Source organism: Trichosurus vulpecula, chromosome 9 (assembly GCF_011100635.1).
Source record: "Trichosurus vulpecula isolate mTriVul1 chromosome 9, mTriVul1.pri, whole genome shotgun sequence".
NCBI classification, from domain to species: domain Eukaryota; kingdom Metazoa; phylum Chordata; class Mammalia; order Diprotodontia; family Phalangeridae; genus Trichosurus; species Trichosurus vulpecula.
In genome coordinates this window covers 153,968,824-153,985,615 of record NC_050581.1, presented here as the reverse complement: position 1 = coordinate 153,985,615, position 16,792 = coordinate 153,968,824, and the positions used below count along the sequence as shown (strand labels likewise).

The 16,792-nt window shown below is 41.8% G+C and overlaps 1 protein-coding gene across 1 annotated transcript in view; it reads left to right on the top strand.

Annotated features, from left to right (window-relative positions):
• The first annotated feature begins 3,345 nt into the window (after positions 1-3,345).
• IRAK2 (interleukin 1 receptor associated kinase 2) overlaps positions 3,346-16,792 on the top strand; it is a 49,542-nt gene continuing 36,095 nt past the window's right edge. The window contains exons 1-2 of the mRNA XM_036738735.1: positions 3,346-3,824; positions 11,759-11,941. Of these exons, the coding sequence (XP_036594630.1) occupies positions 3,677-3,824; positions 11,759-11,941 (331 nt within the window). The 5' untranslated portion in view covers positions 3,346-3,676. The remainder of the gene's footprint in view (positions 3,825-11,758; positions 11,942-16,792) is intronic.

The following is a 16,792-nucleotide window of genomic DNA, read 5'->3' as shown; positions in this document are numbered from 1 at the left end:
TGGCCAGCTGGTAGTTGATTCAGGCACTCTTAAATTCAGGACGTTCTCACCCACACTGGGAAGTCCATTTTAAAAAGTCACACTTTTTTAGAATTTTTTTTTTTGTTCTGATCTTAACAAACACCAAATAAAATGAGCGGAGGAAGAGGTTGTACCCTCAATGACAAATCTCCATTCGGTCCAAATTCCTTTTCCTTGAGATCTGTAAAAAATTTGACATTTAACTTTCAAAGCTGTCAAGCTTAGCTATGATTCCTTGTGTTCTCATTTGTGCATTTAAAAAAATACTTCAATGACCTTTTCTTTCTTTTGCAATGCTGTCCCTATCTTCAGTCTCCCCTCATCCCCAATTAAAAAAAAAAAAGAAAACCTTTGTAACAAATATGCAGTCAAGCAAAGCAAATTCCCACATTGGTCATGTCCAATTTTTTTTTTTTAGCCAATCAAAAGAAACCACAGATCACCATAAACTCTTCAACCTCCATTTAAGGAGGGGAGACAGAACAGATATCTCAGACATTGTCTTATTTCTCATCCAACTGCACTCATTTCTGGATGATTTCTGCATTATCTGGCAAAATCCAATCAGCCTTGTCACTCACACCTCATTAGTATCTGCAGCTTCCTCTTATTAGCTGGTGGAGCCATGAACCCCTCATGCTCCATTTAAGGAGGTGGAGCAGGTCAGATATCTCATTTCCTACCCAGCTGCACTCATTTTGGCTTCTCTGGCTATACTCATTTAGGAATTTGTTTTTTAACTCCTCCATCATGTCCTCATGCCAGGTGACCTCTCTTCCCTCCCTTCACCCTATTTTCCAGCTTTCTTTTGTGTTTTGTCTTCCCGCATTAGACTATAATCTCCTTGAGGGCAGGGACTGTCTTTTTTCATATTTGTATCCCTAGCACTTAGCACAATGCCTAATATATTGTAAAAATGTTTATTGACTCTGAGTATTATCTCAAGGAAAAACTCTATGCTGCACCCTCCAAGATATATAGCAGTTAAATTGAACAGTCTCTAAGGGTCCCCCTTCAAAGTAACCTTCCATGGTTGCTGATTTTTGTCTTCTCCCATGACCCAGGTATTTAGCCTGTGTTCTAATCACTCACCCGTTGCTCTTTGGAAATGTTAATCAAATCAGTCCCGCTCCTCCCACCACCTAGAGTGCAAGACCTTTACAGCAGCGTGAGAAATCTCAGGATTCAGATACTATAAAGCATAACAAGTCACGGCTGCATGGCTTACTTGCAGAATCCAGCTTGGTTCACTTTAATTCCTAAATCTGACTTTTGTTCTTGGTGCCATCTTGCTTTGTCCCTAGGTCATGGAGGCCATCTCCATCCCTTTATTGTGGAAGAAACAAGGAATTTTCTAGGTAGTTGCTTTGGCATTGTGTGCCTGGCACACAGTAGGTGCTTAAATGTTACATGACTGACTATGCCCAGAATTTCTTGAACTGGTTTCATTCCCTAGGCAGTGAATTATTTTTTATTTTGAAAATTTTTTATTGATGCCTTTTGTTTTTTATGTATTAGTTATTTCTCAAGATGCTTCCCCTCTTTCAATGGAATCCTCTCTTGTAACTAATAAAAACATTAGGTCAAAACTGACCAACAAAATGACTTCATCTGACAGTGTGTGCAACACCACACCCATAGTCTTACATCTCTCTACCATGAGGAAGAAATTGTTTCTTCATCTGTATTCTGGGACCAAGACTTTTTATTGCAATTACCCAGTGTTCAACTGCCTTTTAATGACTTTTATTTACATTATTGCTGTTGTGTCTGTTGTTCTCTGTGTTCTGCTTTCTTTGACATCCAATCCAATCTGATAAACATTTATTAAGTGCCTACTATGTGTCAGACACTGTCCTAAGTGCTGTGGATATAATTAATAGTAGTAAGAAAGATAGTCCCTACCTCAAGGAGCTTACAGTCAAATGGAGGGAGCTAAAACACAGAAAGGGGCAGGAAAGGGGGCAGAGGCATCTTGTTCTGTGGAGTTGAAACCGGGGAGAGCAACAGATGCAGAATGGAGTGTGTCATTTCATACATACAACACATGTTTCTCTAAATGCTTCATATTTGTTTCTTGGGTCCAAGAATATTCCATTACACTCATGAACCATAGTTTAGCCATTCTCCAATTTATAGGCACCTACCTTTTTTTCTCTCACACAGTACTGCTATGCATATTTTGTTAGTTAAGTCTCAGATAATGAATCCAATGAAGTAGTCACATGTATCGAAATTCAAAATATTTGATTATATTAAATATGGTAATTGGTTCTAGCCCAATGGGAGTCATCAGTACAAATCCGAATAATGCCACCACTTCATGATTCATCGGTTGTCTAATCAGAACTTAATGCTATATATGAGACTCTCTATCTTGCCCAAGTCAAAGAGAGGATACCAGGATTAGCTGCTCTCCCTGGCTCCTGCTTTTGATTAACCCCAAGGTTCCCTCCTTTCTTACCCTCAGTTCTTTTCCCAGTCTTTGCTTTCAGCTTAATAGGAGCCAACCACTATAATCCCTGTTTTTCTGTTTCCTCCTTGCCCATCCAATGTGAAGCTGTAGCTATATTCCCACAACTTAGAGCTTATGTTTGGACCCATATATCTTTCCACTTGAGGACAAAGATTTCTTAGTCACAGTGGTTGTCCTGCATGGTGTAGACGAGCACTGGATTTGGAGTCAGATGACTTCTGTTTGATTCCTGGCTCTTTCGTTTACTTGTAAGTAACTTCCCTTGGTCTCAGGTCATCATTGTTGAAGGGTCCTAGTTAAGGTCCCCTTCAACTCTATAAATCCCATTTTAGGGTAAACCGAATCACTTTGCTAGATTCTGAGCCTCTGTTCAGTTGGACTCTCAATGTCAGGTATTCCACTAATTAATTTTGTCACTAGGAAAAATCACTCAATTTCTTTGGACCTCAGTTTTATCATCTATAAATGAGAGGCATGGATTGTATAACAATTTATATTTTTCAAAGTCCTTCTTATGTTGCTCCAGTCATTTTCTCAAAACAGAGGAGATAGTAGCCTACTAGCCTGGCTTGAGAGCAAAAGAAATTGAAGCCTCAGGAAGTCATAGGACTTGTGCCGTTTCCCAGCTAGTAAGTAGTCTAATTAGGAAGTAGTAATAGATCCCAGGGCTCAGCCCTCGTTTCTGATTCCTTCCATCTTTTGGGTTCGAGTACGGATTCCCAAACGCAGTGAGCCCTTGGCTAGAACTGTTGTGTTATGGCTCTGAGGTACAGCTTGGTGGCAGTGTTGCTCAGTCCAGCTCATCTCACCCCAGCTTAGCTTAGCTCAGCCCAACTTCCTGGAAAATTGCAGCTAGTTACCAGAGTCCTTCCCCTTGGGACTCCTCCCCTGAGTCAAGAAGCTTGGTGCCGGCCACTTTCTGACTCATACTGGGCTGAAAATTAGCCTAGCAGACATCCTGTTGACAAGTGGGAACCTGAAAGCCCAATGCCTTGCTGTTAACAAAGGGGACACCCTGTTTGGGTTCCTCCCCCACAAGGAGGAGTAACATTAGCCCAGGAGCTGCTCAGTTGCTTCTCCTGGAAGGAGAGAACAGATCTGAGGTCCCAGCAGGCTGTTGGCTGTGGAGAGGAAAGAGCCTTGATCATAGCAGACTGGAAACTATTGGAAGTAGGGAAAATGACCTTGCAGCCACCTCTGCTGCCACACCCACCTGCTCTCCGGAGCCCCAGGACTTCCCAATATATCTATCAGCTTCCTTCTTGGGTGCTGGAGGACTTTTGCCACAAGATGGACAGCCTGAATGAATGGGACTGGATGCAATTTGGTGAGAGCAGCGTCAAGGGGGCCTGGGGTCCCTGGGAAGACTGGAGGCTTAGGAAGATGGGAGCCCCAGGAATGGCTGGGCTGACAGGGTACAGTGGGCTTATAGGGGACTTAGTTGATGGCCTCATCCAAGAGCTCGTAACCTATCTTCCTCAGGGAGCACAGGATTTAGAGTTGAAAGAGACCTTAGTGATGGTCTAGTCCAACCCTTTTATTTTATAGAGAAGTGAACGAAAGCCTTCATAGAGAGGGAAAATATAGTCCATAGGACAGCCGTGATTTGAACTCAGGTCCTTTGGTTACAACTCAGAACACTTGCCACTGCCCTATATAAGCTCTCTTTTTTTCTTGTTTAAGTATTATTCTACCTTTTGCTTTGGAGCTATATTTTTAGCTTGTTCCACATGGTAGTATAATGGACAAAACTTCCGAATGGGAGGCAAGATCGGAGTCCTTAGCTTTTGCTCCTCTCTGATAGGAGGAGGTTAGACTAGATGGTTTTTTGTGTCTCTTTCATCTCTAACATTCCGTGATTTTTGTCTAATGATGAACGCAGACACGGAGGCAAAGAACTGTTAAAGAGCTGATCTAGAGTCAGGAGAATCTAGGTACAAATCGCACTGCCCACACACACCGGCTCACCTCTTTGCCTAGCTAGGCACCTCTGCGCTGGAGTGGAGAGAGCCCTAGATCTGAAATTCAAGAACCCCAAGCTTGAAGCCTACCTTCCACGCTTCCCACCTAGTTGTATGACTTCTGCACAAGTCACTTAACTCAGAATCTCAGAAATGGGGGTGGCAATAATGGTGTCTACCTCACAGGGCTGGTGTGAGGCTCAGATGAGATATTATAGGTAAGTGCTTTATAAACCTTTACATAAATGTTAGCTGATATTTATTATTGCTAATTTCTCGCAGACTGTAAGTCGAAGGGAAGATACCAATCCCCTTTGGTAGTGGGAATTTCCTTCTCTGGGTTTTCCCTGCTTGGTAAAATCACGGGTCTAATGATTTTCTAGAATCTAGACTCTAGAAAGATGTGTCATGGGATAATAGTCCTCTGGTATTAGTTACTAGTCATGTTTCTTGGTGCTAGGTACTGAAAAATTGGTTGCTAGGTCTGACTGTGCTTTATAATCATGGTGGTGATCAGAAGGAAAAGGAACGATGGTATATAAAATAGCGCTTCTCTTGTCCATGGGGAGGGCACTGTAAATGTGCCCTACTCTGGGCTGTCTCCCCAAGGATCCTGGGAAAGAATTCAGTCTGAGGGTATTGGGTCGGTGAATCACAGTCTTACAGGAAGAGAAACCATCTTATGACCTGGTGAAGATGTAGGCACTTGACACCTTCCCCTCAAAAAAAAAATACCCAAGAAACACCCTTCCTTTCTGCCTGCTCGATTTACCACATATTACATGTGTTTTGGAGTGCAGATATAAACAAGGTTATCCAGAGTACTGAGGATAGCAGTTTATAAGCAGGGCAACTAGGTGGCACAGTGGCTAGAGTGCTGGGCCTGGAGTCAGGAAGACTTGTCTTCTTGAGTTCAAATCTTGTCTCAGACGCTTACTGGCTCTGTGATCCTGAGTAAATCACTTAACCTAGTTTGCCTCAGTTTCCTTATCAGTAAAATGAGCCGGAGATGAAAATGGCAGACTACTCCAGTATCTTTGCCAAGAAAACCCCAAATGGGGTCATAATTGAAAGAAGTGAACAACAATGGAGTTAGATTGGAGGTGGAACACCCACTTTGGAAGGGTTGTTTTATACTAGACTGGGTTACTTGTGAAAGGCCGTGAAATCTCCCTGGCTTGGGGTAAGGGCTGGGCCAGGAGGGGTCTTTAAAAACAGGCACATTTTGTACTCTCTCATTCTTGCTCATACGTTTGGATGCTTGTCTTTGTTATTGGAAGCCAAAAAAGTTTATCAGTTAAAGAGGCAAGCATCTCTTGGGGTCTGGGCTGTTTTTGGTGAATTGCTGAAAGGGTTTAGTCTGCATTGGGATGGAATCCAGACTCTAATTTACTAACCAGGGATCTTGTACAAAGTCAGTAAACCTTTGGCCTCCTTGGATCATAGATCCCGAGTGAGAGATGACCTTAGAGGCCATCTGGTCCAACATCCTTCATTTTACAGAGGCCTGGAGAGGTTTAATGACTTCACCTAAGGTCACGCAAGTATATGTCAGAAATGGCTTTCTCATCTATGTCTGCCACATAGAAGGTATTTAATATATTCTTGCTGATTGTCCAATAAGGAATTTGGATTAGATGATTTCTAAGGTTTCTTCCAGTCCTAAATCATCCTGTGAGTTTATAAGCACTCTATTTTAATTTCCCACTCAGGGTGGATCCCTTTCTACCGGGTCCCTGGTAGGGCCCCACCCAGCCTCAGGTCAGGGGGAGGCGAGGAAGCAGAAGGGCTGGATTCTCTGGGACTTCCAGGTCTCAGTGTATGATCTGTGGACTTTATGGAGAGAAATAAATCTCCCTTGCTGATGACTATGAATGGGCACTTTACATTTTAGATGAGAGAGACATTCAGTGAAACTTTGTCTTGGGCTCCAAGCCTCAGCTAGGGTTCTGTTCAAAATTTTCCTAGAAGATAAGTTAGTTTCCTAGGCCACTGCCTGGGGCTGAGGGAAACCTCATCACCCCCCCCCCCCCCCCCCCCCCCCCCCCCCCCCCCCCCGCCAGTAGACATTTGTCGAGAGTTTCCTGTGCGTCATTATGAATAGGGGCTAGAAGAAAGATGAAAACAACTTGACCCTTCCCTCGAGGAGCTTGTCATCGGCACCTACCTACTTCTAGCCTCCCTTGAGACTTCTCTCATTCTCAGGAAATAAAGTACTTTCTTTGGGTGACTTAGCGACTTCTCCCACCCCAGCCTTGTAATTGAAAGAGCCCTCAGAAATCCTCGAGTGAACCCTCTGCTTTTCAGAGGACTGTGCTGGAGGCTCAAACAGGCAGAGCGTAAAGTTCAAGGTCCCATCTTGATTTAATAGAGTCAGTCTCAACCCCCTAATCTCCAGTATCCTGTGAAATGCTCTTTCCTTAATGCCTCACTTCCTCAGTAACTTGGGGAGGGAGGTGGGCTAAGAGAAATCCAGGGACTCTGGGCATGTGGAAGTCGGTCCAGGATACACTGTGTTCCTCTTGAGATCCGTAGTCTTTATCATGGGCAGGTTTTGCCCAGCCCTGTGATGACGGTATGATAAATTTTCACAAACAAGATGGTGTTTGGGGACGTCTAGTGACTCAGGTGGCTAAGCCAGTAAACTGTGATTCTTCGCACATCATTTCTCCTCCCTGTGCTCTGAATGATTTCCCCACTCCTCCTGAGTAGACTTTGTGAGAAACGCAATTTTGGGGATCACTGGACTTCCCCAAATTGTGAGAAAATGCGGTTTTGGGGATCACTAGACTTCCTAGGCAGGGCCAAAGTCCTGAGGAAGAACCCTGTGATAATCCCTAGGGAAGGCTGTACAGACCACAGGACTTCCAGAGGAAGACCAAGTGGTAGCCCCCCTTAATCTGTGGGTATCCCAGGGCCTCCTAGGGGTCAGACCCTAAAGAGGACCCAAGTGATGGCCCCTTAGAACAGTGGTAACATCACAAGACTCCCGAGACAGGGCAGGAAGTCCCAAGTGATGTCCCCTTAACAAGGCTGTGCAGACCACAGGGTTCTCCAGGGAAATCCCGAGTGGTCACCCTCTTAACACCACAGTGGGGATCATAGAACTCCCCAAGGCAGGAACAGGAAGTAAGCCTGACATGAGCTTCCATGGCTCATTGCTTTTCTCTCCTTAATCTTAGGAAAATCCACATGATTTGCCCATTCTCACTCAGAGAACTCAGGACCAGAGCAGGCAGATGAAGGCATTTAGCAGGCTCCTTGAGAGAACGGGTGTAGTGCTCACTGGAACACTCATACTGATACAGCTGCAGGAGCAGGGGTAACCATTCCCTCCACTCCTGCTAGAGTTATGGTTAGTTTACAATCTTTATTTTTTACATAGTTTTCCTAGGTTATACAGTTTATATAGGTAGGATAATAAGGATACAGAAGCAAAAGTGAAGTTAATTAGATTTTCCTTGTCTTAGTTTAGGATTAAACTACATTCTTTTACTTCCCCTACTTTCCCTCTTTAACATATGCAAATTATGCAAATCAGTAGGCCTGGATTCTTGACCAAGATCAGACCCTAGATAAGCTTGAACTGGTTCAAGGGGTTTGGCCCCTCTAATTCCCCTGACTGCCTTCTCAAGAACCATGTGCATGCGAACCAACCTTGAGGCCTGATTTCTGCTAAAGCTGGGGTGGGGGAGGGGGAAGTACACCTTTAGTTCTGTGGAAACAAAACTCCTCCTCCCATTTCTTACAACTGGGTGCCTGATGAGGGGTGGGTATGGTAACTTTGAAAGTTAGTGACCTAGGACCTGCCAGCATCAGCCTCCCTCATCATGGACTCCTTTTCTGACACGGACAACTTTCCAGGGGGGCATGACTTTAAGGGCATGAAGAAGTCCCCAACTCCCCTTCTCCCCGCCGCTAAAAATAAAGCTTTGTCTTCCGTTCAAATACTATTTTCATGAGGATGGGACATACACTAAACCGTTATTAGTAGTTTCTCCTCAGTTGGAATCAATTTCCAATATACTTTGTCGAGCAAGTTTTTAATGAAAAGAAGAACAGGGTCTTTGGTTGTCTTGGAGCAAAACCGCAGATAGAGGCAGAATCAGAGAGGCCCCAGATTAGATTCTGGTTCTTCTATTTTCTGCCTGTGAGACCACAAAAAGCTACTTGGAAAACAGAATAATAGCTAGTGTTTGTATAGCACTTTATCTCGTTTTGTCCTCATCCCAAGCCAGGGCTGTAGATGCTGTTATTATCCCTATCTTACAGACAAGGAAAGTGAGGCAGACAGAGGTTACATGACTTGCCCAGGGTCACACAGCTTGTAAGTATCTGAGGCACGATACAAACCAGCGTATCTATGCACTGTGCAACCTAGCTGGTGATTAGAGGGCTGTGCAGAAAAGTTAGTTTCTTAGTTCTTGTCTTAAAGATAAGGGAGTTCAGGATCTTCGAGGGTGAAAAGGGGGAATTTGGCGAATTAGAAAGGGACACTGAAATGGGATCATAGAATCATAGATTTAGAGTGAGAGGGAACCTTAGACATCATTGAGTCCAAACCCCTCATTTTATTTTATTTTTGGGGAGGGGGAAGTGCTAAGGAGATGGGGATCAAATTGTCATTAACAAAAGAAAGGAGAGAGGGTCATGGGAGTAGTTTTAAAAATTCATAGAAGAGAACAGGAAAAAAAAAGCCAAATAAACAGGATCGCTTTGAAAATTATATGTTGAATTTTATTATATTTAAAAGAAGAGCAAATTGTACAGAACAGAGATTTGCAGTTTCATGTACAACCCTCCTTTTCTATTCTTCTGTGTATATGTATATGTAAATTCTCATTTTATCTGATGTTTTAAGTCTGGAATTAAGTAAGACAAAATGAGGCAGTGATTGCTGCATAGGTAATCTTGCGAGCCCCATCCAGATCTAAAGTGTTTGAACTCATAAATACACATTACAGGATCAATGCCTGATAAATTTATCTTTGTGGTTCCATCAGTCATAAGCATTTATTAAGGGCCTACCATCAAAGGACTTGGACAAGAGTCACGTAGAATGAGCTGTTTTGGATGGATTACAGTCTGCACAGTGGGGGGAGCCATCATTTTTGATGTGAGCAGGGGTCTATTGGGGCATTCTCACAAAGTACTTTATTTTCATGGTGCTGTTAATTACATTTTTTTCATTTGATTATCATAACACCCTCTGAGGTAGGTCATGCAAATATTTGGGCTGGATCTGGGATTTTGTTAGCATAGGGAACTCTCAGGGTGAAAACTCCTTTTATCAGTGCAGATCAGCCTTCTGTTCACAGGTTTATAAATCTCAACAGAGTTTATCTGGGGGCACTAAGAGGATGAGTGTCTTGCCCAGGCTCACCCAGATGGGATCTGTTAGAAGTAGGACTGGAACCAAAATCTTCTTAACTCCAGCTTCATGCTTCTTGACCTTTTACTGTAAACACACACACACACTCACACACACACACACACACAGCCACTTTGCAAATGTGGAAACTGAGGTTCAAAGAAATTAAGTGGCGTGGCATGTCGAATGGCAGGATTCTAACCCTGATCTTGACTCCCAAGTTCATCAGGCTGTCTACAGTTTCCCCTATGCAGATGATCTCTATGAAACAATGCATCTCTCTCTGGTGATATATTCCTTAGAATCAGAAACCACGGCTATTTAATTTACTTCAGTGCCTAATGTCACATGTAGGCGGGCCTTCCCTAAATCTTTCCTGAAGATGGTATTTTCAAGGGGGCAGTGCTTCTGCCAAGTTTATAATTGGACGAGATCACATTCTCATTATAGTGTTTCAATATATTATGTATAGATTGTATAATATATAGGACAGTATAATATTATATCATATTTGTGAATGCCTGGCAATCATTTTTACCTTCACTGTCCTTACAACCTTCTTGAAAACTCAGAGCAGTTCATCACCATAAGGTGAGGAAACTGAGTCCAGAGAGGAGGCAACTTGCCCAAGATCATATATTAAGAGTCCCTGGCAGAATTTGAATCCAGGATCTCTGACTCCTAAGACTGCTCTTTTCCCTTGTGTACCACTTAGGCTGTCTTAGCTTCTGTTTTCTGATCTGTAAAGTGGAGATAATCATATCTAAAAAGTGTTTGCTTCTCAAGGATGTTATGAGGATCTGATGAGATAATATATTCAAATATTATCTTCGAAAACTTTGTAAGCACTATATAGATGATGACGATGGTGATGATGGTGATGATGATTGGAAGCGTCAGGGTTTTTTTTTTTTCCCCCAAGTTGGGACAATCTTCTGTATCAGAGTAAAAGAGAGAGAGTCTTCCTTTTGGTTCTGTTTAATATGTTCCCTAAAACACATCGTAATCAATTTGCAGTCAGAACTGTGACCTTGGCTAAGGACTTAACCTTAATGGGCCTCAGGCGGCTCTCTAAAACCACTTGTAATTGGTTTGGGTGTGGGAAGTTCCCAGAAAGAGGAAACCACTGGTTGTTGGTGAAATACAACAGATCAGTAAATTTGATAAACTTCAAGGTTGGTGGATGGCAAAATAAATTTCTTTCTTTCTTCCTTTTTTCCTTCCTTTTTTCCTTTCCTTTCTTTCTTTCTTTTCCTTCTTTCTTGAGTATAAATTATAGTCTTCCCATTTTAGATCTTTCTTTCTTTCTTCTATTACTTCCCTCCCTGCCTCCCTCCTTTTTTTTCCTCCTTTCCTCCCTCTACCATGTGCTGACAGCTTAAGTTTGAAGTTTTTCATCCCTTCTGGGTGTTGATGTACATTAACATGTCGCTCCTCCAGGCTGTCTGTCATTAGATAAACATTTATTAATTGCTTCCTATGCTAAGCTCTGGGGAGGCAATAAATTAACCAACCAATATTTTTTAAAAATCATTTTTATTTTTATTCATTTTATTTTAATTTTGAGTTTGGAATTATCTCCCTCTCCCCTCTTCCTTACCCATTCATTGAGAAGTCCCAGAGGGAAAGCACTTGCCATGGGGGATAACCTGTTTGCCTCCATGGATCTCCTAGAAACCTAGTAGCTTAACCCAAAGAACTAAATCCAGATAGTATCACTTCAGGCTCTGTGGCAATCTGGTGGATGGGGGAAGGAGGGATTGGGTGGGGAGGGGATAAGAGGGATGACTTACATTGCCCTCCATACTGTGCCATGCAAGCAACTGTTTAGTCTATCTCTGGATAAGATCAGCCCTGTTAGATATCTAGATAAAGGCCATTCTGCTTGCCAGGAGGCCTAATTGGGAACGCTCTCTGTTTGCTGTTTAGCCTCTTATGTGATGACCGACCAGACCCAGTTGAGGAAGATCAAGTCCATGGAGAGAATCCAAGGTGTCAGCATCACCAGGGAGCTGCTGTGGTGGTGGGGGATGAGGCAGGCCACAGTGCAGCAGCTCCTGGACCTCCTGTACCGACTCCAGCTCTACCGAGCAGCCCAAGTCATCCTGGACTGTAAGTAACAGACACCCCTACCCTGCCTTGGCAGGCTTAGTCACGCTGTGGCTCAGTGTGGCTTGGGTCTGTCTTATTTCCCTTTTCAGCAATTCCCCCTCCACAGGGTACGCAGGGCCATTTTCATCATCAGCATTCATAGTGATATACAGTTATCCCTTCCAGATTGCAGGGATTAGGGGTGCAGTGCCCCTGATCTGGAAAATCTGTGTAAAGTTTTTTGCCCCTCCCTTTGTACTAGAGAAGAAGTCTGAAATTTTTCTCTTTCTTTTATGGGATGTTTATAGTACCTTATTGTAAAATTTGGGTTATTTGGTTATAGGTTCTGTGTTGCCTATTGGCCTTCAAGTATCATCTGCAGCTTCAGCAAAACTCCCCCCAAATTCCCATTTAATTTCTTATGCTATTCTTATATGTGATGAGGAAAGTTGAGACGTGGAAGGGGTAACTGTAGTACTTTACAGTTTAAAGACAGCTTTCCTCAAACTACTGTAACTCGTAACTCGTGAATGGGGCACAGCAGTGAATTGCTTGAAAACACAGCTATTGTTAAACTGTTTTCAGTCATGTCCGACTCTTTGTGACTCTGTTTGGGGTTTTCTTGGCAGAGATACTGGAGTGGTTTGCTGTTTCCTTCTCTAGCTCATTTTACAGATGAGAAAACTGGGGGAAACAGGGTTATGTGACTTACCGAGAGTCACACAGCTAGTGAGTGTCTGAGGCCAGATTTGAATTCATGAAGATGAGACTTCAGGACTGGCACTCGTTTCACTGTGTCACCTAGCCACCCACTGGAAATCCAGCTATCTTGTTCCCAAGATGGAGGTTTCCAAGGGACTCACCGATTGGAGAAGGAGTCTGGTATCACAGAGGGATGTTGCAGGGTGAGAAGGCAGTTGAGTCCTGGTGGTGCAGTCGGGAGTGTCAGAAGCCCAGCTTTGGATTTATCTTTTCACTTTCCTTCTTTATTTGGAGATGAGAGGGTTAGACAAAATGGTCTCAAAGGCACCACTCATTGATCTAGCGGATAGTAGGATGGTATAATTATCCCTGTTTTACATATGGGGAAACAGAGGCTCAGGGAAGCAAAAGAAACCTGCTATCAGAGCCCTTTCTTCCCTTGGCTAAAGGCTAGACTCCAGACCTTGCCTGCTCTTTGCTCTACCATTTCCAACTAAAAAGTTAATTGAAATAATTAATAATTTTGGCAAAATAGCAGGATATAAAGTAAACCCACATAAATCATCAGCATTCCTATATATTACCAACAGGGTCCTGCAGGAAGAGATAGCTAGAGATACCCCATTTAAAATAACTCTAATTATAAAATACCTGGGAATACATGTACCAAAATGAACCCAGGATCTATATGAACCAAACCATAAAAAAACTTTGTACACAAACAAAATCAGGTTTAAATAAATGGAGAAATATTAATTGTTCAAGGGTAGGCAGGGCCAATATAATAAAAAGACAGTTTTACCAAAAGTAACCTATATATTTAATGCCATCCAATTAAATTACCACCAAATTATTTTATGGTGCTAGAAAAAATAATAACAAAATTCATTTGGAAGAACAAAAGGTCAAGAATATCAAAGGAACTAATGGAAAAAATGTGAAGAAAGGAGGTTTAGCAGTACCAGATCTTAAACTATATTATAAGGCAGTAGTTAGCAAAACTATTACTGGCTGAGAAATAGAAAGGTAGATCAATGGAACAGAACAGATATATCAGCAGCAAACAAATATAGATACCCAGTGTTTGAGAAGTGTAAAGACTTAAGTTTTGGAGACAAGAATGAATTATTTGGCAAAAAAAAAAAATTACTAGGAAAGCTAGAAAGCAGTCTGGCAGAAATTGGGCATAGACCAATATCTTAACCCATTTACCAAGATAAGGTCAAAATGGATACATGAGCTAGATATAAAGGGAGATATTACAAGAAATTTTGAAGAATGTGGAACATGTTACCTATCAGACTTATAGATAGGTGAACAATTTATGAACAAACAAGAGATAGAGAGTGTTGTGAGATGTGAAATGGATAATTGTGATTACATTAAATTTAAAAAGGTTTCATACAAATATAACCAAGATCAGAAGGAAAGCAGAAAACTGGGGAAAAAATTTATAGACAATTTCTCAGATAAAGGTCTCATTTGTCAAATACACAAAGAGCTTTGACAAATCTATAAGAAGGTGAGTCATTTCCCAATTGATAAATGGTCAAAGGATATGAATAGGAAGTTGGGTTTTTTTGGGGGGGGGGTGGGCCAGGAGAGAAAAACTTTTCGAATTCATCAAATCATATTAAGCCTGCCACTAATTAAACAGTTTTATTAATACATTTTGAATGGCTATACTATCTCCTCCCCAAAGAGTCTTTATTAGTAACAAAGAAAAGCAATCAAACAAAACCAGCCTATACCATGGACTTATCTAACAGTGTATGCAACATTCCGTACCCTTAGCCCTCCACCAGCAGGAGGTTATTCCTCATCTTTTCCTGGTGGGAGGGGGTGAGTGATCATTATAATTACTCATTATTTATCTGCATTTTAGTATTCTACTCATTTACATTTTTATAGCTATGTATTTTTAAATGTCACTCTCCTGATTCTACTTACCTCACTCTGGATGAGTTTTCATATCTTCCCATTCTTCTCTAAATTCCCTATATTTGTTGTTTCTTGAAGTGAAATGATTAAATAGTATTCATGTGTCACATTTTGCTCTACTAATATTTCATCCACTTATTTTATTTCCATTTATTTTTGCTACCATGAAAGTGCTAATAGGAGTACTTTGTTATATGTATATGGTGTCATTTCTTTTTTAATCTTTAACCTCCTTGAAGTTATATGCCCACCAGTGGGATCTCCAGGTCAAAGGGAATTTACAAAGTTTTGTGACTTTTGTTGCATGGTTCCAAATCTTTTTCCAGAATGGTTGGATGAAGTCAATTCATAGTTCTGCCAACAATGAGTTAGTGTGTTTCTTCCTATAGCTTTTCTAATACCGTTTCTGTCTTTTTGTCATCTTTTCTAATTTTATGGGCATTAGGTGAAAACTCAGAGTCATTTAAATTTCTTTTGTCTTATTATTAATGATTTGGAATGATCTTTCATGTGGTTATTGATAGTATGCAATTTTTCCTTTGAGAACTATTCACCAATTCTTTGGAAGAGAGGCCTTCTAGAAACTATACCTTCTTGTTGCCTAGGGAACAGAAAAAGCCCTCATCTTGGGCTGAGGATCTCCAGGTTCTCAACTCAGCTCCAGAAGTAGGAAGTTATGTGACCTTGGCTTAATCACTTAGTTTTTCTGAGCCTCAGTTTTCTCTAATAATGTTAGACGGCTATGTTTTCCGCTGTTTACCCATCAGATCAGCACTGCTTTTGCTTCCTGCTGCCTCAGGTCCTGTAGAGTTCACAGCTGACCTCAGAACCACACTCTGTGCTCTGAGCAGACAGACAGTGGTGGAATTAGAATAATGATAACTGACGTTAATGTAATGCTGCAAAGAGAGGCAAAAGATAGTGCTCACAGTCTAGCAGGGGAGACAACTAGAGACTGAGCCAGGTAATAGGCTATAGACAGGCTGTGTTGGAGCCGGTTATGTCATCTGAACCTCGGGACCACCTTGTGATAATACTATGTTCAGTGTGCAGATGAGGATCCTGAAATTCACAGAGATCAAAGGACTTGCTCAGTTCAGTTCATTTCAAAATTAGTTTTGGGGTTTTTTTTGGTGTTGTTATTCAATCATGTTCAAGTCTTTGTGACCCTATGGATCATAGCACACCAGGCCCTTCTGTCCTCCATTATCTCCCAAAGCCTGTCCAAGCTCACATTCATTGCTTCCTCAATACCATCTATCCATCTCATCCTCTGTCATCACCTTTTCCTTTTGCCTTCAGTCTTTCCCAACATTCAGAGTCTTGTCCAACAAGTTCCATTTTCTCATTATGTGGCCAAAGTATTTAAGCTTCAGGTTCAGTATTTGACTTTCCAGTGAATCATCTGAATTAATATTGTTCAGCCCAATAAATGTTTAGTAAGCACCAAACATAAGAAAAGTGTTCTGTGAACCTTAAAGGACTGTTAATCAATAAACATTTATTGGGCACCTACTTTATTTCCAAGCACTGGGCTACAAACTGGAGACACAAAAATGAAATAGTCCTTTCTCCCAAAGAGATTACAAAGCACTACACTGATCTTTGTATGTATTCTCATATATTCTGTATGAAGATAAGTATAGGCAACAATATACAGAATAAATATAGAGTAACTTGGGGTGGGCACTGGAGTGGGGAAGGAGAATTGGGAAGATCTCAGAGGGCCTCCTAGAGGAGGCAGTATCTGAGCTGTGCTTTCAAGCAGAGATGCCAAACACACAACAGCCAGCCTCCTGGTGCCCATAACACTCCATGGTGGAGTTGAGCCAGATTAAAATGTAAGACAAAAATATTTGACAAAATAAATAAAAAATACAATAGAACATAGATAACATTATATTTTAACACTAAGTCAATATACATCCACAGGGATCCCTATGTACAGATGAGTGGCTCTGTTTCTCTTTGGATCTGACTGCATTGCTGTAAAGGAAGCTGGGGGTTGTGGGAGGGGGAGATCCAGGCATGAAGAACAGCTTGAGCAAAGGCAGGAGACGGAATGACTTGTATGGAGAGAGGCAAGCAGACAAATAGAGCACACAGTCAGTAGCTCACCAGGGACTGAGTTGAAACCCAGGTTTCTCTTGACCAGGTCCAGCACTCAGTGAGTTATGGAATTTAGAATAAAAAGATAATTTATAAAGCATCTAGTTCAACCATTTCATT